The sequence below is a fragment of the Urocampus carinirostris genome, chromosome 4 (genome assembly GCF_059441175.1).
Source record: "Urocampus carinirostris isolate Australia breed hairy pipefish chromosome 4, RoL_Ucar_1.0, whole genome shotgun sequence".
NCBI lineage: Eukaryota > Metazoa > Chordata > Actinopteri > Syngnathiformes > Syngnathidae > Urocampus > Urocampus carinirostris.
The window spans coordinates 1942608-1967608 of NC_142352.1; the positions used below are offsets into that span (position 1 = coordinate 1942608).

Sequence of the window (25001 nt, forward strand, 5' to 3'; positions counted from 1 at the left end):
ATGGAAAGACACATATCCGGACAAATCAGTGGTTTTATGGATGGATGGACAGAAGGACAGTTGAATCTGCAGATGGACACTTGTTTGGATGGTTGGATGGAAAAACACATAGCTGGATAAATCAATGGTTTGATGGATGGACAGAAGGACAGTTGGATATGCAGAAGGACACATGTTTGGATGGTTAGATGGGAAGACACATAGCTGGACCAATCAATGGTTTGATGGCTGGATGGACAGAAGGACAGATGGATCTGCAGATGGACACTTGTTTGGATGGTTCGATGGAAAAACACATAGCTGGATAAATCAATGGTTTGATGGATGGACAGAAGGACAGTTGGATCTGCAGAAGGACACATGTTTGGATGGTTAGATGGAAAGACACATAGCTGGACCAATCAATGGTTTGATGGCTGGATGGACGGACAGAAGGACAGCTGGATCTGCAGATGGACACTTGTTTGAATGATTAAATGAAAAGACACATAGCTGGACAAATCAATTGTTTGATGGATGGAAAGAAGGACAGTTGGATCTACAGATGGACCCTTGTTTGGATGGTTAGATAGAAAGACACATAGTTGGACCAATCAATGGTTTGATGGATGGATGGACAGAAGGACAATTGGATCTGCAGAAGGACACTTGTTTGAATGGTTAGATGGAAAGACACATAGCTGGACCAATCATTGGTTTGATGGATGTATGGTCAGAAGGACAGTGGATCTGCAGATGGACACTTGTTTGAATGGTTAAATGGAAAGACACATAGCTGGACCAATCAATGGTTTGATGGCTGGATGGACAGAAGGACAGTTGGATCTGCAGATGGACCCTTGTTTGAATGGTTAGATGGAAAGACACATAGCCGGACAAAACAATGGTTGGATGGATGGACGGATGGACAGAAGGACAACTGGATTTTCTTTTCAACCCTTTTTGAGGGTATTTGCACGCTTCTCTAATTAGTATCATGTGTTTTTGTCCATCTCGCTCGACCGCGCACACAGTAAAGTTTGAGGACCTTAATTAAGACGGCAAACGATTCTAATCCCTCCCCAACGAGAGACACGGCAGTCCCAGGGGGTGTCCCTCGGTCAAAGAGGGTCAGCGTGCAGCCCCTCTCCCCAACGTCTCAGTTTTTACCCCGTCTCGGCGTTTCCCATCGGCGAATCCTTTTAATTTATCGGCGAATGCATCCGTCTCGTAATTGGCCGGGTCACGCCGTGACCCGTGGCGCCCCCTAGAGACGTCCCACCCGGACGGACTCTCCACTTCTAATGCTTTAATAATTGCTCAGGACAACATTTATGTATTTATTAAACAGAAGACACTGTTCTTAACTCAAAAATCTATTGTAGGTTTAGTGCCATTAAGGGCTTTAGACATTAATCCTCCATTTTCAACTCAGCTTGGCTGGATTCAACAATTTGATGAATGGACGGACAAACAGACAAAAGGACAGTTGGATAGAAAGATGGCATGATGGACTAATGGACGGATGGACAGTTGAATGGAAAAGACAGAAGGAAGGGCAGTTAGAACCAAAGACAGTTGGATGGCTGTCAGCTTTATTGGGGGGGTAAAAGGAAATAACAAAAGGTGCTCTGCATAGGGAAGGGGCAAGACAAACAGACAAAAGGACAGTTAGATAGAAAGATGGCATGATGGACTAATGGACGGATGGACAGTTGAATGAAAAAGACAGAAGGAAGGGCAGTTAGAACCAAAGACAGTTGGATGACTGTCAGCTTTATTGGGGGGGTAAAAGGAATTAACAAAAGGTGCTCTGCATAGGGAAGGGGCAAGACAAACAGACAAAAGGACAGTTAGATAGAAAGATGGCATGATGGACTAATGGACGGATGGACAGTTGAATGAAAAAGACAGAAGGAAGGGCAGTTAGAAACAAAGACAGTTGGATGACTGTCAGCTTTATTGGGGGGGTAAAAGGAATTAACAAAAGGTGCTCTGCATAGGGAAGGGGCAAAACAAACAGGATCCAAAAACTCACAACTGAAGTCTTTCTGGGGCATGGTACGGAGAGCAAGGATCCGACAGAGGAGCCTGTCAGCGCAGTCAATTTATTTCTCCGAGGTGGTGGGTCTGACAGACACGTGGTCTTCCCCTGATTTGCCACCCCTTTTTTCTTCACCAGACGTAGGTAGTGTTAGGAAATAAACTATTAAAATGTATCGTTTACCAAATTGTTCGGATTTGTTATCTGACTCCATTAACTAAACAGCAAATACGTGTCGTAGACACGTGCAGATGCGGTGTCCGTACCATGTCACTCAAATGCATCGTTCCATCATTCGGAAGGTTCAAGTCTTGGGATTCAAGAAATGCCAACCATTCCTTAGTTTCTATTTTCTTTTTCGCTCGCAACTTTACTGCGCATATGACAATAAACACTTGGAATTGAGTTGAATTCACTCAACTCATCACAGCAACATCAAGATGGTTCTAAAACAAGATACCGGGAAAATATAAAGCCGCATAACTCACCTAAGTTCTCACGTTCAATAATGATACGCAATCATGGTCTTCATACAACCGTGAGTGAAGTCAATCCAGGAGAGTCAAATATTTACAAATACAGACTAATGAAACATGTTTCTTTATGGCATACTTTATAGCAAGCTTGCTAAGCTTGCTACGTCATTGCTAAACTCGGCCAATTGCAGGGTTTGTTTTGGCCATCTAGCCAATCCGAGGCTCAGAATAACTTCAGCCAATAGCGATCGATTTAACGGATGATTGACATATCTTTTTAGGCCAATTGCAGGGTTTGTTTTGGCGCTCTAGCCAATCCGAGGCTCCGAATAACTTCAGCCAAGAGTGATCGATTTAACGGATGATTGACACATCTTTTTCGGCCAATTGCAGGGTTTGTTTCGGCCCTCTAGCCTATCCGAGGCTCCGAATAACTTTAGCCAATAGCGATCGATTTAACTGATAATTGACAAATTGATTAGCCAATGAAACGCCGGTATATAAATCCCAGCATACACCACGAACTACTCCGCGTTCGGGGGAAAATCGAGTCGGCGGCTGTTGCGTAAGTTGCGAGACCTTGCATATTTAATATTGAGCCATATATAAGGCGCACTGTATTATAAGGCGCATGGTCAGCTTTTGAAAAAAATTAAGACTTTTAGGTGCGCCTTATAGTGCGGAAAATACGGTACTTACTTTGTAGTTAATTTTATAATATCCTTTATAGTCAAATGTATAAAATCCTTCAGTAGTATCAGCGAGGCCAGTGCCCATCTTCTGAAGAAAACTAAAGGTGGAATGAGATTTAAATCAGCATAGGCAGATTGTTAGCCACAGATACCCATATCATCTGAATCATCTTTTGATGATTACTCTCCAAATTATGGGATGTGATGGTAGAGCTGAACGTGCAAAAACCCACATTATAATCAAAAAGGGTGAAGGGCCTAACAGGGCAGTATCCTCTCCCAACTCCCCGAGGCCCCGGTGGCACCCAGGCATGCCAGTCCCACCCCCAGGAGCAGCACACGCCGGAGAGTAGGCCCCGGGGCCCAGTGCAGCATGGAAAGACAATCGGGTGGATGGCTGTCCGGGAGGACGGACGGACAATGTGGGATCCATTTTAATTCAATGAGGCTGACATTGACTTCATAGCAAAAACTACTGCAACCATCCATCCATCCATTATCTGCAGCGCTTATCCTCAGTAGGGTCGCGGGGGTGCTGGAGCCCATCCCAGCTATATTTGGGCAGTGGGCAGGGGACACCCTCAACTGCTTGCCAGAGACAGACAATCCACTCACTCATTCACACCTAGGACATTTTGGTTAGGCCAATCAACCTGACATGCATATTTTTGGAATGTGGGAGGAAACCAGAGTGCCCGGAGGAAACCCACGCAAGCACGGGGAGAACATGCAAACTCCACACAGGAGCTTCGATCTCCGGACCTCAGAACTGTGCCGCACACGCGCTAACCGCTGCTCCGCCATGCTGCCAACTACTGCACCCATAACAAAAAAAACAAAATAATGAACTTTATTTTATTTTGAAGTTTTTCTTTATATTATTTTATTTTATTTTTCTTCAGATACTTCCTGCTGAACAAGCGTAACGGCCTCCTACTGATCAAAGAGAAAACGCCTCTGGGTGCCTACCGCTTCCTGGTTCGGGTGTCGGACGGCGTTTGGCCCGACGTCGTTTCCTCCGTCTCCGTCCAGGTTCGAGATCTGCCCGAAGACGCCGTCGCCAACTCCGCTTCCATCCGAATCGCAGGTGAGGGAACCTGGAAAAGTCGATTAAAAACATTGCTAATGCTAGCACCACGCTAGCCGCGTCGGCATTAGCACCACTTCACAATCCTTTCAATGACCCAGCACAGTTCTTCACTAACGCTAAGGCTGATGACGCTAACTGTTTTAGCATTAGCGGCACGCTAACTTTCACTTCATAAATTGTGCAATGGCAGGGTTCTCCAACCCTTCCAAGTTGAGAGCTTCTTTTTTGTCATTCATTAGCGCAAAGGGCGCCCAGTTTGATATGCATATCGGAAAAAACAAAAATATGTTACTTCTATGTTATTACCAGCTTAATTATTGGAAGTAGGGATAAACACACTCAGCCTATCATTGAAAAAAAGAAATACTAGAAAATGACTAGATAGATAGATAGATATATAGATGTCTAGATAGATGTCTAGATAGATAGATGGATATAAACTTAGATATAGATAGATAGACAGATAGATAGATGTCTAGATAGATAGATGGATATAAACTTAGATATAGATAGACAGATAGATAGATGTCTAGATTGATAGAAACTTAGATAGATAAATAGACTCTTAGATAGATAGATGTCTAGAAAGATGTCTAGATAGATGTCTAGATCGATAGATAGATAGATCGATATAAACTTAGATATAGATAGATAGATGTCTAGATAAATAGATAGAAGTCTAGATAGATAGATAGATGTATAGATAGATGTCTAGATAGATGTATAGATAGTTCTTAGATATAGATGGATAGAAACTTAGATATAGATAGATAGATAGATAGATAGAAACTTAGATATAGATAGATAGAAACTTAGATATAGATAGACAGAAACTTAGATATAAATAGATAGACAGACACTTCGATATAGGTAGAAACTTTGATATAGATAGATAGAAACTTAGATATAGATAGATTGATCGAAACTTAGATATAGATAAAGAGATAAATAGATGGATAGAAACTTAGATTATAGATAGTTAGGAACTTAGATAGATAGATAAATAGAAACTTAGATATAGATAGATAGATTGATTGATACTTTATTCATCCCCGTAGGGAAATTCCCACTTCCATCAGTATCCTTGTGTTGAAAATTAAAATAATAAAATAAAAGATATAGACTACAAAAATACCCAATACCATGTGTTGATATAGAGTATTTAAATAGTGCTACGAAAAAATACACATTGTAATAAAAATAAGGTCATATGCGAATGTGGGGGTGGGGTTTCATGTGGGCTTTTACTCCCCCGGGTGGAGTTAAAGAGCTCATGGCATGAGAAAGAAATGATCTCCTCAGTCTGTCCGTGGAACAAGACTGTGACAGCACTCTGTTGCTGAAGCTGCTCTTTTGTTTGGAGATGATGCTGTGGAGTGGATTTGATGAATTGTGAATTGATAACTGCAGAACTTTAGGAAAATGAACTGAAAAATGTATAAACACATGCAACATAACTACTGTAAATTCCGGACTATAGAGTGCACCTGATTACAAGCCGCACCCACCACATTTTAAGAGGCAAACCGATTTTGTACATACACAAGCCGCACCTGTATATAAGCCGCATGCGCCCACATTTAAACATGTAACACAAACACAAAATGAACCCAAACCAGACTTCAAGTCCCGCGATTGAAACTAAATGTCCTTCATTAAAGTCCACAGTTCAAAAATCACAGCCAGCAAAATGAACGGAAAATGATACCGGTACTTATGGTTTGAGTCTGGGTCCCGTTGAAAGTAATCCAAGGAAAAAAGTGTATATTTCCAAAGGTAAGGGTGGGAAAAATATATCAGATGAACACATTTACTCATGCAACTCCTTTTTCTTAACCAACTTTTTACCCCCTCTTCTTTCCTTGTCTGTCCCGCACCTTTAGCGGTCCCCACTAAACCCATCACCCCGCGTTTGTTCCGCCCCTCCTTTTTCATTCACCCGTGCAAAACATATCAGAATAAGTGTCTCAAATAAATACAAATAAATATATTCCAAAAATATACAGTTGCAAATACATATTATACATGGGTTACACATATTTACAAAGAAAGACGGTACACAGAGTTTTCAGAGCTTTAATAATAATAATATAGCTTTGACAGGGCAGTTAATGGTAGCAACATTCGAGCGCCGCTAGCGGCCGTTAGAAAAATGACATCAATTGGCCGCATCACTGAATAAGCCGCAGGGTTGAAAACTAGGGAAAAAAGTAGCGGCTTATAGTCCGGAATTTACGGTATATAAGAAGAAAATGTGTATTATTAATCACAGTTTTAGAAATCAGGTGTATTGCAGAAAGGGAAAAAGATATGAAAAATGTCAATGCATTAAAAATAAACAAAGCTATGATGGTTAAAAAGCTAATGTAGGAATGTATATAAAATGCAATTTTCTCATGAAATGACAATATTTAAACGACGAGATTTCTGGAAAAATATCTTCTTTCCTAATCTACTCCCGTGTGCCGTCTCCCTCGCGGTCGTCTCATTATCCAGTCATCGTGTAGCGCATTTACGATGATGCTCGTTCCTCATATTTTTTTGATGCGAGGCGCACACATTCGGTGCTGAACACGGCCGCTCCCCCCCCCGTCTCCTCCACTTTACATTCGCCCGGGAGAAATAGGACACGGCTGAGGGGCTTTTACCATCTCTCAGATATTGAAATAAGAGCGAGGAGGAGGGAGAAGGCGGCCTCCCCCTCTCGCATAAAAGCATTTGTCTCGCCCAAACAGGTCCAGGAACAAGACGCCGAGCAGCCGGTGGAAACCTTGCCCGCTTGCTAAAACGTATGAAAATGTACTCTGTTGATTTTCTCCTGGAATGGATGCGCTCAAAAAACAACCGGTCTCTTTACTTTGGGCCTGGTTCAATCCAGAACAACAAAGACGACAGACACTCAAGGTTGCTTGGCGCATGTGGGAGGTACAGTGTCACGCGCTTACGCTCTCTTTCTAAATTGCTCCTGCAGTTTTATGGACAAAATTTGAAGCACTGTTAGGAATTAATATTAAAATGTACCGTTTACCAAATTGTAAGCAGCGACTCCATTTCCTGAGAGTGCTGTTATTTTCACAAGAGGGCAGATTTATTTTCTTAAATAATAAACTAAATGAATTCCATCGAATTAGTTGAATTAGTGTCATCGTAGTCTCTGGGAAGCTCTTCTGAAGTCCTCTAGCTTTTTCTCTCGGCCCACGCCTTTCCGCAAGATGGTGTGCCGACTCCTCCCATAGGCGCTAACGAAGCCCACGGGAGGCGGTCGGAAAAAGACAGGACAATACAGAATATGAGGTGGGCGTCAATCATAAGCTTTGGAATAGAAGTGTGTCTTAACATTAACACTGTTAGGAATAAGTATTATAATGTATCGTTTACCAAATTGTTCGAATGAGTTATCTGACTCCATTAACCAAACACAACCTATATTCACCTAACAATGCGGGCTCGTTTCTTTCTGGGAAAAGATAGACAAGATTAGCCGACATTTTCACACGAGGGCAGATTTATTTTCTTAAATAAGAAACTAAATGAATTCCATCGAATTAGTCGAATTAGTGTCGTCGGAGTCTCCGGGAAGCTTTTCTGAAGTCCTCTGGCTTTTTCTCTCGGCCCACGCCGTTCCGCAAGATGGTGTGCAGACTCCTCCCATGGGCGCGCTAACAAAGCCCAACCAAAACTGAGCTCCACCACCTCGCCGCGATGTCTGGAAAACTTAAAACAGCGAGAGCGTTTCTCAACAATGCCTGCCGTCCTCCGTCATCGAGGCCTTTCTGAGTCGTCGGATGTGCTGACTATCTTATCAAGTCAAGTCCAATTTATTTATACAGCCCTTAATCACAAAAATGTCTCAAAGGACTGCACAGGATTACAATGACACAATGACCTGATCTTAAACCAACATGCGGGCAAGGAACAACTCAAAACCTCAGCGTGAGGAAAAAGAGAAACCTTGAGAAGGGACCTCACAAGTGGTATCCCCCTTCCAGGATGACCAGGGTGAATCACAATTACCATTACTATACACAAGCATAGTAAACACTGGGTAACATGTTGAAAATGTGTCCGGAAAATGCATGACAGCAGCGACGCCCCCAGCCTGTAAACTAGTCCAGAAAGTCTATGACAGCCGCAACGCAGTTTACCATCTCTGCCAGCTGGTCCATGCAGGCGTTCACATGCTTCAGGTCAAACGCAGGTCCGCTGACTCAACTCAAATAGTCCTTCTCCTTGGTATCACCACCAGGCAGGCGGTCGGAAAAAGACAGGACAATACAAAATATGAGGTGGGCATCAATCATAAGCTTTGGAATAGAAGTGTGTCTTAAAATAGAAGTGTGTCTTAACATTAACACTGTTAGGAATAAGTATTATAATGTATCGTTTACCAAATTGTTCGAATTAGTTATGTGACTCTATTAACTAAACATAACCTACATTAACCTAACAATGCGGGCTCGTTTCTTTCTGGGAAAAGATGGACAAGAATAGCCGACATTTTCACACGAGGGCAGATTTATTTTCTTAAATAATAAACTAAATGAATTCCATCGAATTAGTCGAATTAGTGTCGTCGGAGTCTCTGGGAAGCCTCTTCTGAAGTCTTCTAGCTTTTTCTCTTGGCCCACGCCGACTCCTCCCATGCGTGCGCCAACGAAGCCCAACCAACGTGAGCTCCACCACCTCGCCGCGATGTCTGGAAAACTCAAAACAGCGAGAGCGTTTCTCAAACAATGCCTGCCGTCCTCTGTCATCGGGGCCTTTCTGCGTCGTCGGATGAGCCGTTCCCGCAATTCCTGTAAACAATATTTTCTACCAGTTTGCCCTGAACTTTCACTGCTCATGGATCTTAAGCCTACTCGGTGAAAATCTTCATTGCACTTGATAAATGTAACTTGTATTCAATCATATAAAATCCTTTATAGTCAAATGTATAAAATCCTTCAACACGATCAAATGCCGCATGTGGTCCACCTGGAGATGGCAAAAAAATTGAAGCCCCGAGTAATGAAATGAAATGAAATGAGCTGAAATGATCTGCATTTCTATAGCGCTTTTCAAGTCAATGACTTCCCAAAGCGCTTTACAATGTGCTTCACATTTCCCAATAGCGGCCGTGATCTGTGCAGCCATGTAAGGCGCTAACCTGCGTATTGGGGGTTCAGTGTCTTACCCAAGGACACTTCGGCATGTAACACGGACAAGCCGGGATTCGAACTGGGATCCCTTAATCCTAAAACGATCGCTCTACCTCCTGAGCTACTGCCGCCCCAGGTCCAGGAACAAGACGCCGAGCAGCCGTCTTGTGACATACACATGAGGCCAAAAAGAATGAGGCCCATAATAATACTAGTAGGTGATTATAGGTGTCACATACTGTGCAAGTTTTGTGACCACAGGAAGAGGCCAATAAGAATGAAGCATGTTGTAAAGTCAGTAAATGAGTAAGTGTATATAATTACAGTCGTATGCAAAAGTTTGGGCACCCCTGATCATTTTCAAGATTTTCCTTTAAATCATTGGTTTTTTGGATGAGCAATTTCAGTTACCGTATTTTCCGCACTATAAGGCGCACCTAAAAGTCTTCTTTTTTTTCAAAAGCTGACCATGCGCCTTATAATGCAGTGCGCCTTATATATGGCTCACTGGTGGTTTGCAAAGTCTTGCAACTAATGCAACAGCCGCCGACTCGATTTTCCCCCGAACGTGAAGTAGTCCGCGGTGTATGATGGGATTTATATACCGGCGTTTCATTGGCTAACCAATGTGTCAATCATCATTTGAATCAATCGCTATTGGCTAAAGTTATTCGGAGGTAAAGGGGGCGGATCCTTTTTATCATTTACAGGCTCGGATAGGCTGAAGGGGCAAAACAAAGCCTGCAATTGGCCGAAAAAGATGTGTCAATCATTAGTTGAATCGATCACTATTGGCTATAGTTATTCGGAGGTAAAGGGGGCGGATCCTTTTTATCATTTACGGGCTTGCATAGGCTAAAGGGACAAAACAAAGCCTGCAATTGGCCGAAAAAGATGAATGTGAATAGCAAGTTTGGTTGGTTGTCTACGGCATAGAGAAAGCATGTTTTACTATTCTGTATTTGTAAATATTTTATTCTCCTGGATTTACTACACTCACGGATATAAGAGGACCATGGTTGCACATTATTATTGAACGCAACGACTTCGGTGAGCTACTCCGGCTATATATTTTCCCAGTATCTTGTTTCAGAGTGATATCGATGTTTCTGTGATGGGTCTTTTTTTCAATTCAACTCAATTCCAAGTGTTTATTGTCATATGCACAGTAAAGTTGCGAGCGAAACAGAAAATAGAAACTAAGGAATGGTTGGCATTTCTTGAATCCCTTCCGAATGATATTTGGAACGATGCATTTGAGTGACATCGTACGGACACTGTTTCCGTAAATGTCTGAGACACGTATTTGCTTCTTTGCAAGCTTTGGGAATGTTAAGCGGGTAATAAGTTGGACTGAACCATCTGACTGTTTTGTCCACGTTCCCATTGTAGCGCCTTATAATCCGGTGCGCCTTATCTATAGAAGATATAGGACCAAAAACTATTTTTTGGGGGTGCGCCCTATAACCCGGTGCGCCCTATAGTGCGGAAAATATATATAATATAGCAGACAAACACAGTGAAATCTGAGAAGTGAAATGAACTTCATAGGATTTACAGGAAGTTTGCAATAATTGCTTAAACAAAAGTAGGCAGGTGCATAAATTTGGGCACCCTTGTTGTTTTATGGATTTGAATACCTTTAGCACTCATTATTGGAGCACAAAATTTGTTTGATAAGCTCATTAACCTACATACACATGCGAAGCCAATCACGAGAAAGGGTATTTAAGGCGGCCAGTTGCAAGTTGTTCTCCTCTTTGCATCTTCTCCAAAAATGGCAACATGGGAGCCTCAGAACAACTGTCAAATGACCTGAAAACAACAATTGTTCAACATCATGGTTTAGGGGAAGGATACAAAAAGCTAGCTCAGAGATTTCAGCAGTTTCCACTGTGAGGAACATAGTGGGGAAATGGAAGTACACAGGCACAGTTCTAGTTAAGGCCCAGGGTGGCAGACCAAGCAAAATCTCAGATAAGCAGAGGTGAAGGATGGTGAGAACAATCAAACTCAACCCACAGACCAGCTCCAAAGACTTACAACATAACTGAAGTGGAGATGTTTTGTAAAGAATGGTCCAAAATACCTTCATCCACAATGAATGAAACCCATAATGAGACCCATGCCTGCCTTGTCACAATGTTGGCTTCTGACATCCAGAAGAGGCCAAGAACAATGAAGCCTAGAGTAAGCACCCTGTAGAGCACAGGTGTCAAACAGGCGGCCCCCGGGCCAGATCAGGCCCGCCAATGGTGTAAATCAGGCCCGCAAGACAACAGTGAGAGAAGCGAAAGAGGAAAATGAGCTATAGTTTTAAATATTTCCACCGGATGTCACCCAAGCTAGTTAACACTTGCAAAACAGCTGTGGTTCATTCTCTCCTTTTCTCTTTCCTTTTTCTCTCTTTTCTCTCTCTCTCCAACTCTTTCTATTTCCTCTCTCTGTAACTTATGCTGTCATAGTCTTTCTTTTTTCTCTTTCCTTCTCACCATCTTTTTCTCCCCTTTTTGATCCCTCTCTCTCCCTGTCTCTTTTTCCCTTGCTAACTCTTTACTTTCTTTCTCTGTCGTTTCACTTCTCTTATTCTTTTTATCTTTTTCTTTCTCTCTTAATTTCTTTTTTCTTTATTCCTCCATTCATATCTCAAATCTGCTCTCTTTTTCTTTTACTGTTACTCTGTATCCCTTGTTCTCCCTATTTGTTTATCGCTCTCTCTTTCCTTCCCCTTCTTTCTCTCTCTTTTTCTCCCTCTCTCTTTCTCTAAAACTTACTAGTCCGGCCCTGTGAGATTTTTTTAAAAAGAATGAAGCCCAGAGTATAATATTTAATATATGATAACTGAATGCTCATGCACCCTGTAGATGATTAGTAAAAAAATGGTAATATGATAATTGTATGCTTATACACCGCGCATGTCTTTTGCCATCAGGAAGAGGCCAAAAAGAATGAAGCCCAGAGTCAAGTATTTAATATATGATAACTCTATACCCCTGCAGGGGATAATAGATTTCATACACTCTGCAGGTTTTGTGACACCATGAACAGGCCGTCTGCTTTTGACATCAGGAAGAGGCCAAAAAGAATGAAGCCAAGAGTAAAATATTTAATATATGATAACTCTATACCCCTGCAGAGGATAATAGATGCCATACACTCTACAGGTCTTGTGACACCATGAACAGGCCGTTGGCTTTTGACATTAGGAAGAGGCTAAAAAGAATGAAGCCCAGAGTATAATATTTAATATATGATAACTGTATGCTCATGCACCCTGTAGATGACTAGTAAAAAAATGGTAATATGATAATTGTATGCTTATACACCGCGCATGTCTTTTGCCATCAGGAAGAGGCCAAAAACAATGAAGCCCAGAGTCAAATATTTAATATATGATAACTCTATACCCCTGCAGGGGATAATAGATGCCATACACTCTGCAGGTTTTGTGACACCATGAACAGGCCAATAACAAAAACGGCCGTTGTAAAATACGTGAATGAGTATGCTAATTATATGCGTGACACACCGAGCGTGTTTTGTGCCATTAAGAAGATGCCACAAAGAATGAAATCTATGATGAGAGACCCTGCCTGCCTTGTCACACCCTTGTCTTTTGACATCAGGAAGAGGCCAGACACAATGAAGTCTAGTAGAAGATTTAATATATGATAACTTTATGCTCATGCACCCTGTAGTTGATTATAGGTGTCACACACTCTGCAAGTCTTACGACACCATGAAGAGGCAATAAGAATGATGGCCCGTTGAAAAATCAGTGAATGAGTAATGATATGCTAATGATATGTGTCACACATCCAACGTGTGACATTAGGAAGATGCTAAAAAGAATGAAACTCATAGTGACACCCTCCGTGTCTTGTAACACCATGGTCTTTTGACACCAGGAATAGGCCAAAAACAATTAAACCCAGAGTAATGCTAGTCAAACATTTAATATATGTATACTTATGCACCCTGCATGTCTTGTGACATCAGGAAGAGGCCAACAAGAATGGAACCCATTGTGAGGTGTCAGGACCAGAACAGGAAACAGGACCCACTCGCGTAACGTCACTCACAGTTTTATTGGGGAGAAGGAAAAGGAGTACACACACGATCCGGAGATCGCTGGTCACGGGGAGTAGGTTGCTCAGAGGCAGAAGTGGGACTTCTGTGGCGAGCAATGGCGGGAACGGAAACAAGTCGAAAACCAGGGGAGGAGAGTAGACGTGGTCGAGATCAAAAACGGATCGTTATTCGGGACGAGAGAACAGACGTGGTCGAGATCAAAACGGGTCGTCATTCGGGACGGGAGAACAAACGTGGTCGAGATCAAAAAAGATCGGCGCGGGAGATAAACAGGAGCAAAAAAACAGGATAGGCGAAAAAGGGCTTGCCGTGTAAAAACTGAGATTCGCAGACAGACCGACAAAAGGGGACTGACAGGACAGAGTTTAAATACTGACAGGGAGCCAATCTGTCAACAAGCTGCAGCTGGCGCCACATGGGCAGGGCCAATTGGGCGCCATGGCAATAAGATTTCATTAAATGGTGTGGTAGCTGTCCATATCACTTGTTTTTGATTGTAGTTGATTGTTGATGAAGAATGGTTGATTCTGGTTGATTCTTGTGGTAAAAAAAAATGTGTGAGTCATTGACCTTGGTGTGGCACACTGATTTACAAGAAAATTAGAAAGTGGCATTCCACACCGAAAAGGTTGCAGACCCCTGATATAGACAATGATCACTTTTTTGTTTTAATCACGTTATTTAAGATTTCTTGATCAACACATTATACGGACTATGATCGCCACATTCGTTCTGTCGGAAGAGCAGCGCTGAAAAGCATAGGAAAAATCTGAGTTTCTCTTTAAGTGAAGGGTAGCGATCACCCCGGAGGTGAAACTGCGCTTGTGCGGCACAATAACAAGCCACGCCATGGATCGTCCGTCTCCGGGAAAGCGTAATCCAAATCCGGGCTCCTAACGCAATAAAGGGGGACGATGCGGCGTACAGGGATGAGGTGGAGTCACTGACAACGTGGTGTTCGAAAAACCACTTCATACTGAACACTACAAAAACAAAAGAACTCATACTGGACTTCAGGAGGACAGGCAGGAACCCAGCACCACTCATCATAAACGGAGACCGTGTTGAGAGAGTTCACTCTTTCAAATCCCTGGGTGTGCACATCTCCAATGACCTCTCCTGGTCTGCAAACACCAGAGCGGTGGTAGGGAAGGCCCAGCAGCGACTCCATTTCCTGAGAGTACTCAGGAAAAATCATCTGAAATAGCAGCTGCTGGTGTCCTCCTACAGAGCCACAGTGGAGAGCATTCTGGCATACTGCATTACAGTGTGGTATACTGGGTCCACGGCAGCAGACAGGAAAACACTTCAGAGGGTCATCAACACAGCCCAGAGAATCGTTGGTTGCTCTCTGCCCAGTCTGGAGGACATTGCCTGCTCTCGCTACCTCAGCAGAGCAGAAAACATCATCGAAGACTCTTCTCTTTGACCTGCTGCCTTCCGGCAGACGCTACAGGTCACGCAGAACAAAAACAAACAGACTCAGAGACAGTTTCTTCCCCAAAGCCATCAACACCCTTAACACACACCGCACAAAAAACTGAAACTCTTGCAAACACACTACCTCATACAGATGTCAAATTGTAATTATGCCTATGCTCATTTTGCACAATATTGCACTAATACCATCCCAAATCTGTATTTAACATCCTACATTCCCACACTTTCTTGTGTAAATATTGTGTCAATTATCCTTAATCTTTGGGTTTTTTTAATTCACCCTGTAAAATGTGAGACTGGAGTGCCACGTCCAATTTCGTTGTCACAATATGTTCAACCCATCTTGTAACAATGATAATAAAGGTATACAGTGGGACCTCGCTACTTCGCGCTTCCACGTTCGCGGGTTCAGAGCTTCGCGGGTCTAAAAAAATAATAAAATAAAATAATAATTAAAAATATATATATATATTTTTAAGCATTTTTGAAGGGACGTCGCTACTTAGCGGATTTTCACTTTTTGCGGGTGGTTTTGGTCCCCATTAACCGTGATAACCGAGGGATTACTGTATTATATTCCAGTGTTCATTTGAGCTGTGAAAAATTATGGGTCCCGGGGACTCGCATGCTCAAATCTATGGGTCCCCAAAATTTAGTCTTATCCAGGTTGAAATTGTAAATCGGTGACAAATATAAAATAAAAATCTATATATTCTCATCTCATTAGCTGCACCGCCTATCCTCAGTAGGGTCGCGGGGGTGCTGGAGCCCATCCCAGCAATCATCGGGCAGTGGGCAGGGGACACCCTGAACTGGTTGCCAGCCAATTGCAGGGTACGCGGGGACAGACAACTCGCTCGCTCCTTCGCACCTAGTTTTAATCATCAAATTATAAATTCATTTTCTGCATGAAATTATTGTTGGTAATACACCGATTAAAGGGATAACCACAAACCTGTCTTTTTTTCATTTTCTCCTTTTATACTCCTTTTTTTCTTAACTTCTTTATACAACATCATCATTCGTAATGCATCAAAGCAAGTGAGCCGTTGGAGAGCCGGCTCTCTTGAATGAGTTGAGCCGAAAAAGCCGGTTCTCCAAAAAATAGACGGACTTTTCACTACACAACTGCAGACGAAAACTTGAACCGCGAGACCAAAACAACAATGCCGGATCTGCCTGACGAAAAGTTTGGAGCGCGGTAAATCTTTGTTTAAAAAAAAAAAAATGTAATCGGGTAATAATGACAATTTTGTGTCACAAAAGTTGCGTTCTGGGGACGCATGTTGATTTGAGACGATGCCTCCCCAGCAAAAATGATGCGTCTAGGACGCAGGGACGCGGGCAAACCAGAACACTGATATTCTATTCTATTCTATTCTATTCTATGACATTCATCCAAAGCATGAAACACGAAGTCCTTCAAAATCCACAAAAAACCTTAAGTGACCTTTAGGAGGCGACGCGCTCAAATGAGATATCGTTCAAATAGTGTTCGCCCTCCGGCGAGAATCGATAGAACCCAGAAATTGGAAAAAAAATTGGGTTTTCAATGGCTTTTGCTTTCCGTCTGACCTTCTGTCATTCCTTAAGGATCAATGTCTTTTAACCGGTGAAGAAGAAAAACAATATTATGAAGAATTTTTGGGGGGAATTACTGTATTTTCCGCACTACAAGGCGCACCGGGTTATAAGGCGCTACAATGGGAACGTGGACAAAACAGTCAGATAGTTCAGTCTTCAACTCATCCAACTTCTTACCCCCTTAACATTCCAAAAGCTTGCAAAGACGCAAATACGTGTCGCGAACACGTGCGGATGCGGTGTCCGTACGATGTCACTCAAAAGCATCGTTCCATCATTCGGAAGGTTAAAGTCTTAGGATTCAAGGAATGCCAACCATTCCTTAGTTTCTATTTTCTTTTTCGCTCGCAACTTTACTGTATATATGACAATAAACACTTGGAATTGAGTTGAATTTAAAAATAGACACTCCATTCCATCCATTATCTGCACCGCTTATCACAGAAACATCGAGTTCAGTCTGAAACAAGATACAGGGAAAATATATAGCCAGAGTAGCTCACCGAAGTCGTTGTCTTCATAATAATGTGCAGCCGTGGTCCTCTTAACTCCGTGAGTTTAGTAAATCCAGGAGAATAAAATATTTACAAATACAAAATAGTAAAAAATTGCTTTCTGTATGCCGTCAGCCACGTGCTATACGCATTCATCTTTTTCGGCCAATTGCAGGCTTTGTTTTGCCGTCTAAGCCAATGCCAGCCTGTAAATGATAAAAAGGATCCGCCCCTTGACCTCCGAATAACTTTAGCCAATAGTGACTGATTCAAATGATGATTGACACATGGGTTAGCCAATGAAACGCCGGTAAATAAATCCCAGCATACACCGCGGACGACTTGGCGTTCGGGGGAAAATCGAGTCGGCGACTGCAAGTTGTGAGACTTTGCGAATTAATTTTGTTCCATATATAAGGCGCACTGTATTATAAGGCGCATGGTCAGCTTTTGACAAAAATTAAGACTTTTAGGTGCGCCTTATAGTGCGGAAAATACGGTACTATTAACAGTTGAAAAAAACAATAACAGTACGTGCTAAACTACCAAAAAATACACAAGTGTATATAGACATGTTTTGGGGGCAGGGTGTGCGTATTATCTCTTGAAATTGTGGCGGTTGCAAGGATGAGAGAGCAGCAGAGCGTTTGGATGCCAGCCAGGTGCAGTGCCTGTCACAAAGCGTTAAGACTTACCGGGGCCCACACCCTCCGATCCCCCACCCACGCTCCCCCTCGGGTCCCCTATCCCATCCCACTTTACTCCCCTGTCGTCCCTCGTCCGTCCTCCCCGGACGGATGAGAACTGACGTTCGCCTCCACTCTACTCCCACCTCCTTTTTAAGATCCTGTCTGGATCGCTTTCACTTTACCAGGGAAAGAAAAAAAGAAAGAATGGAGGGAAAATGAAGCGGAGGACAGTCCGCGTGGGATGGCGGGATAATGGATAAACGGCTTTGCTGTATTGCATGTGTGATAAATGATATTTGGATTGATAGTTACGTTGATTCGTGGATACAACAGGATGGATAGATACACAAATATACATGGATGGATGCATAGAGAACTTATGAGTAGAAAGGCTGATAGAGAAAAGATAGGGGGATGGAAGAATGGATGGATGAAAGATAGATGGATGAATAGATTGAGGTGTGAATGGAGGGATGGACAATGGATGGATCAATGGATGGAGATGTGATAGGTGGGTCGTTGGATGGATAAATGGATAGATCGATGGATGGATGAATAGAGGAGTGAATAGAAGGATGAACAATGGTTTAGTGGACAAATGGAGAGAGACATGATGGATGAATAGATAAAGAAGATGAATGAATAGAAATTGGAATAGTGAATGGATGGAGGGAGCAAGAGATGGATCAAAAGAGCGTTAGATGGAATGATGGATGGATGCATAGAGAAATGATGGGTAGAAAGGTGGATAGAGAAAAGATATGGGGATGGTTGGATGGAAGAATGGATGGATGAATGATAGAGACATGAAGGATGAATAGATAGAGGTGTGAATGGATGGATGGACAATGAATCAATGGAAGGATGGAGATATGATAAATGGGTCATTGGATGGATAAATGGATGGATGGATGAATAGATAGGAGTGAATAGAGGGATGGACAATGGTTTAGTGGACAGATGGAGAGAGACATGATGGATGAATAGATAAAGAAGAGAGTAATGAAAGAATAAACTTGGTCAGAACCTTTTTTGGGTTGCTTAAGGGCTTCGTTCCTGTGCTGCTTGTGTGGTTTGAACCTGGCTCGCTGGCGACAGAGACTCTTTTGACTCCTTGTAAGTCAGACCTCTTGTCCGCTCGCTGGCTACTTTCAAACCGTATCGCGAGGTGTTAGGCGTCTGCTCACGGCTCCGGTCTGGTCGGCCCCCTGTGGGGGAGTGGACACGGTGACCTTCGTTTCACACACGCGAGATAGTGTGGCTGACAAATAATGAAATCAATGTCATGGAAACAAAACACAGTATTCAATTCAGCCGTGGTGACATCGAGACAGGTATGTTTGTAGCAGTTCTGCTCGTGTGTCAGCTGAAGTGTTTCATCATGTCATGGTTGCCATGGTGCCCACTTGGCCGCGCCCGTGTGTGTCACGGTTGCCATGGTGTCCGATTAGCCCCTCCCGTTTGTCACGGTTGCCATGGTGCCCAATTGGCCCCGCCTGTGTGGCGCCAGCTGCGGCTGGTTAACAGATTGGCTTTCTGTCTACATAAAGCTCAGCGCTCTCCTGCTTCTTTGTCAGCCCGTCAACAAAATTCTGCCCCACAAGACATGGGTTCCGTCATGTTTTCTTGTCAACGAACTTCTGCCCCACAAGATGTGGGTTCCGTCCTGTTTTCCTGTCAAAGAACTTCTGCCCCACAAGACGTGGGTCCTGTCCTGTTTTCCTGTCAAACGGACTTCTGCCCCACAAGACGTGGGTTCTGACTTCTGACTCTTTTCCTGTTGGTAATTCAAGTCCGGTATGGTTTCCGTTTATTTGTGTCCTGTTTAATATCGGGTTCCAGTTTTGTTTCTGTCTGTTTTTGTCCTGTTTGTGAGTTTCTCCAGTTTTTGTTCCCGTGTCGTTTCTCCTGTTTATTTTTGTTATCCTGATTCGTTAACGATCTCGTCAGTCTCTGGGTTCCTGTCCTTCTATACCAGACCGGCGATTGGATCCTGTATCTGTTCTGGTTCTGACACATCATTGCATTCCAGCTGGAGGAAACTGGGGTGAGAAAGAGGCGGAGAGGACGGGGGAGGTGAAAAGAATGAAGGAACAAAACTGTCCCAAAGTTCAGTCCTTTGTTCTCTTTCTTTTTCTCCTTTATGACTACGTTAGGGATTCCGAAGCTGGCATACTGCCATCAGTCCACGATGAGTCAGCTTTTCTTTTTTTTTTGTTTAGCAAACGTTGGATGTTGACGGATGATGAATGAAAGACGCTCCAGAGAATTTCACACTCATCTCCCCGCTGACGAGTTTCGGACATTTTTTTGCAGAAGCATCTTTGATGCGTGTCTTTCCTCTGATAATTTGTTTTTTTTGTCCGGGCGGGGGGGTCGGGATCAAAAGCGCCGGTGTCGGACGTCATTTACTTCTATTCCTTCTCTTGAATTTAATTTATTGATGAATTGGCGTGGTGTTTGCGTACACACTCGAGAGGTTCGGACACGCTCTTTGATGAAAGCGTCAACGGGTTTGAGACAAGTAGGACGGAGCGGCTGTCAAATGTTTGGCTTTCAAGTCGGACGCTTGGCCCGGCTCGCCCGTCCATCGTCCGTCCGTTGCGCGAAAGCCCTTTGGGCGATTTTGCCTCCTTTTGAAGTGGACGGCGTCGGGCGGACGTCCAAAGTCCGGGAAAGAACGCTGGTCTTCCAATTTCCACCTCAAAACTTTAAAACCCTAACGTCTGATTGGTAACCCAATTTTGAGACCCTGAAGTGGCCCCTTAATTTGTTTTTTTAAACATAACACCCAATCTATTGAACTACTCAATAGCAACACGTTATATTGGTTATTTTTGTATTCTAGATCTTTCATTTTATTATTTTATTTTTCAACTCAAGGATACTGCTGGAAGGGTGAATTTCCCTACCCGGATGAATAAAGTAACTATCTATCTATCTATCTATCTAGTACTATCTATTTAGTTCTATCTAGTTCTATCTATCTAGTTATCTATCTAGCTCTATCTAGCTATCTATATCAATCGATACATCTATTTAGACATCTTTATCTAGTTCTATCTATCTACACATATAGATAGACATCTATATCTTAAGGACATCTATCTATCTATCTATCTAGACATCTATCTAGACATAGAGATAGGTAACTATATCTATCTGGACATCTATCTAGACATTCATCTATCTAGACGTCTATATTTATCTGGACATCTATCTAGACATCTATATCTATCTGGACATATATCTAAACATCTATATCTATCCATCTTCCTAGACATATAGATAGACATCTATATCTATCTCTATCTATCTCTCTAGACATCTATCTATCTATCTCTCTAGACATCTATCTATCTAGGCATCTGTCTAGACATCTATATATCTGGATATCTATCTAGACATCTATCTATCTAGACATCTATATTCATCTGGACATCTATCTAGACATCTATATCTATCTGGACATATATCTAAACATCTATATCTATCCATCTATCTTTCTAGACATATATCTATCTAGACATCTCTCTAGACATATATCTATCTGGATATCTAGACATCTATATGTATCTGTCTATCTATCTAGACATCTATATCTATCTGGACATATATCTAAACATCTATATCTATCCATCTTCCTAGATATATAGATAGACATCTATATCTATCTCTATCTATCTCTCTAGACATCTATCTATCTCTCTAGACATCTATCTATCTAGGCATCTGTCTAGACATCTATATATCTGGATATCTATCTAGACATCTATCTATCTAGACATCTATATTCATCTGGACATCTACCTAGACATCTATATCTATCTGGACATATATCTAAACATCTATATCTATCCATCTATCTCTCTAGACATCTATCTATCTAGGCATCTGTCTAGACATCTATATATCTGGATATCTATCTAGACATCTATCTATCTAGACATCTATATTCATCTGGACATCTACCTAGACATCTATATCTATCTGGACATATATCTAAACATCTATATCTATCCATCTATCTCTCTAGACATCTATCTATCTAGACATCTATCTATCTGGATATCTATCTAGACATCTATATGCATCTGTCTATCTATCTAGACATCTATATCTATGTCTGTCTAGACATCTATCTAGACATCTATAGCTATCTGGACATCTATCTAGACATATCTATCTGGACATCTATATCTGGACATCTATATCTGGACATATATCTAAACATCTATATCTATCCATCTATCTCTCTAGACATCTATCTATCTAGACATCTATCTATCTGGATATCTATCTAGACATCTATATGCATCTGTCTATCTATCTAGACATCTATCTATCTGGATATCTATCTAAACATCTACATGCATCTGTCTATCTATCTAGACATCTATAGCTATCTGGACATCTATCTAGACATATCTATCTGGACATCTATCTAGACATATCTATCTGGACATCTATCTGGACATCTATCTAGATATCTATGTATCTATCTATCTCTCTAGACATCTATTTCTATCTGGATATCTATCTAGATATCTACATGTATCTATCTATCTAGACACCTACATCTAAACATCTATCTGTCTATCTAGACACCTATCTAGACATCTATATCTATCTGGACATCTATCTAGACATATCTATCTATCTATCTAGACACCTATCTAGACATCTATCTACCTATCTATTTAGACATCTATCTATTTTTCTATCTCTCAATCTATCTATCTAATCTTTGTTTATGGAACAATGACTACGTTTGAAAACATTTGCATGTAAAACAAAAACAAAAAACCCTACCTCTGCTTTGAAACCCTAAGTGGAAAGAGTAATACTGACATGAAGATTTTCTGAACACAATTCCTTTTGGTTTTTATCCAAGGCCTACTTTCAAACCCCGATCCTTACTTAAAAACATTTCTTTTTGATTCTCTTTCATGACTCTCTTCTTTCTGTTATTGTTACTGTTCTTTTTTCATCAATTCATCTCGCTTTTTATGCCTTACTTTCTTTTTTCTCACGTTTCATTTTTTTTGCTTTCTTTTTAGTTGCGCTTTCCTGTCCTTCTTTTTTTTAATCTTTCTCACTTTTCCTCTTCTTGTTTGACTACATTTTTTTTGTCTTTTTCTCCTTTTTCTTCCTTTTTTATTCTTGTTCTGTTGTTCTTTCTTCATTTTTCTCTCTTTCTCTTTCGCTCTCCATTTCCCCCTCTCGCTGTCTCGCTTTTCCTTTTTTGCTCTCCTTTTGTGATTCTCTTTCATTTTGTCACATTTTCTCTTTTTTGTCCTTTCTTTATCTCTGTTTTTCTTTCCCTCCTTTTGGTCTATTTGTATAACTTTGTCTAGCTTTCCCCCCTCACTCTCATTTCTATATTTCTCACGTCTCCTCTCTTTTTCCTTACTCTGTATTTTTCTTTCTCTATATTTTTTTATTTTTCTCTCTTTTCTCTAGCTCTCTGTCTTGCTTTTCTTTTCTTGTTGTTTATTTGTTGTTCTCTTTCTTTTCCTCATGTTTTCTCTCTTTTTTCCTTTCTTTGTCTCTGTCGTTCTTTCTCTCTTTTTTGTCTATTTATATCTCTTGTCTCGCTTTTCCCTCCTCATTCTTTTTTGTTGTTCTCTTTCTTTTTCTCCTCTTTCTTTTCTTACTCTTTATTGTTCTTTCGTTGTATTTTTGTATTTCTCTCTCTTTTGCTTTTCTTTTCTCATTCTTTTTTGTTGTTCTCTTTCTTTTCCTCCCGTTTTCTCTTTAACCTTTCTTACTCTGTTGTTTTTTCCCTTTTTTTGTCAATTTGTATCTCTTGTCTCACTTTTCCCTCCTCATTCTTTTTGTTGTTCTCTTTCTTTTTCTCCTTTTTTTTCCTTTCTTACTCTCTATTGTTCTTTCTCTATCTCTCTGTTCTTTTCTCATTCTTTTTTGTTGTTCTCTTTCTTTTTCTCCCGTTTTCTCCCCTCTAACCTTTCTTACTCTCTGTTGTTTTTTTCCCCTCTTTTTTTGTCTACCTGTATCTCTTGTCTCACTTTTTCCTCCTCACTCTTTTTTGTTGTTCTTTCTTTTCCCCCCTTCTTTTTCCTTTCTTACTCTCTATTGTTCTTTCTCTATCTCTCTGTTCTTTTCTCATTCTTTTTTGTTGTTCTCTTTCTTTTTCTCCCGTTTTCTCCCCTCTAACCTTTCTTACTCTCTGTTGTTTTTTTTCCCCTCTTTTTTTGTCTACCTGTATCTCTTGTCTCACTTTTTCCTCCTCACTCTTTTTTGTTGTTTTTTCTTTTTCCCACTTCTTTTTCCTTTCTTACTCTCTATTGTTCTTTCTCTATCTCTGTTCTTTTCTCATTCTTTTTTGTTGTTCTCTTTCTTTTTCTCCCGTTTTCTCTATTCTGTCCTTTCTTTGTCTTTGTTGTTCTTTCTCTCTTTTTTGTCTATTCGTATCTCTTGTCTCGCTTTTCCCTCCTCACTTTTTGTTGTCCTTTTTCTATTTTTCACAGCACCTCTCTTTTTCCTTTCTTACTCTCTTTTGTTTTTTTCCTCTGTATTTTTGTATTTCTCTATCTCTTTCTTGCTTTTCTTTTCTCATTCTTTTTTTGTTGTTTTCTCTCTTTTGTCCTTTATCTCTGTTGTTTTTTCCCTCTTTTTTTGTCTATTTCTTGTCTCACTTTTCCCTCCTCACTCTTTTTTTGTTGATCTTTCTTTTTCCCCCTTCTTTTTCCTTTCTTACTCTCTATTGTTCTTTCTCTATCTCTCTGTTCTTTTCTCATTCTTTTTTGTTGTTCTCTTTCTTTTTCTCCCGTTTTCTCCCCTCTAACCTTTCTTACTCTCTGTTGTTTTTTTCCCCTCTTTTTTTGTCTACCTGTATCTCTTGTCTCACTTTTTCCTCCTCACTCTTTTTTGTTGTTCTTTCTTTTCCCCCCTTCTTTTTCCTTTCTTACTCTCTATTGTTCTTTCTCTATCTCTCTGTTCTTTTCTCATTCTTTTTTGTTGTTCTCTTTCTTTTTCTCCCGTTTTCTCCCCTCTAACCTTTCTTACTCTCTGTTGTTTTTTTCCCCTCTTTTTTTGTCTACCTGTATCTCTTGTCTCACTTTTTCCTCCTCACTCTTTTTTGTTGTTCTTTCTTTTCCCCCCTTCTTTTTCCTTTCTTACTCTCTATTGTTCTTTCTCTATCTCTCTGTTCTTTTCTCATTCTTTTTTGTTGTTCTCTTTCTTTTTCTCCCGTTTTCTCCCCTCTAACCTTTCTTACTCTCTGTTGTTTTTTTTCCCCTCTTTTTTTGTCTACCTGTATC

General features: G+C 41.2%; 1 protein-coding gene across 1 annotated transcript in view; it reads left to right on the top strand.

Moving 5' to 3' along the window:
* LOC148366663 (neural-cadherin) overlaps positions 1-25001 on the top strand; it is a 345561-nt gene that overhangs the window by 221309 nt on the left and 99251 nt on the right. The window contains exon 25 of the mRNA XM_088333456.1: positions 4094-4278. Coding sequence (XP_088189582.1) covers positions 4094-4278 — 185 coding nt within the window. The remainder of the gene's footprint in view (positions 1-4093; positions 4279-25001) is intronic.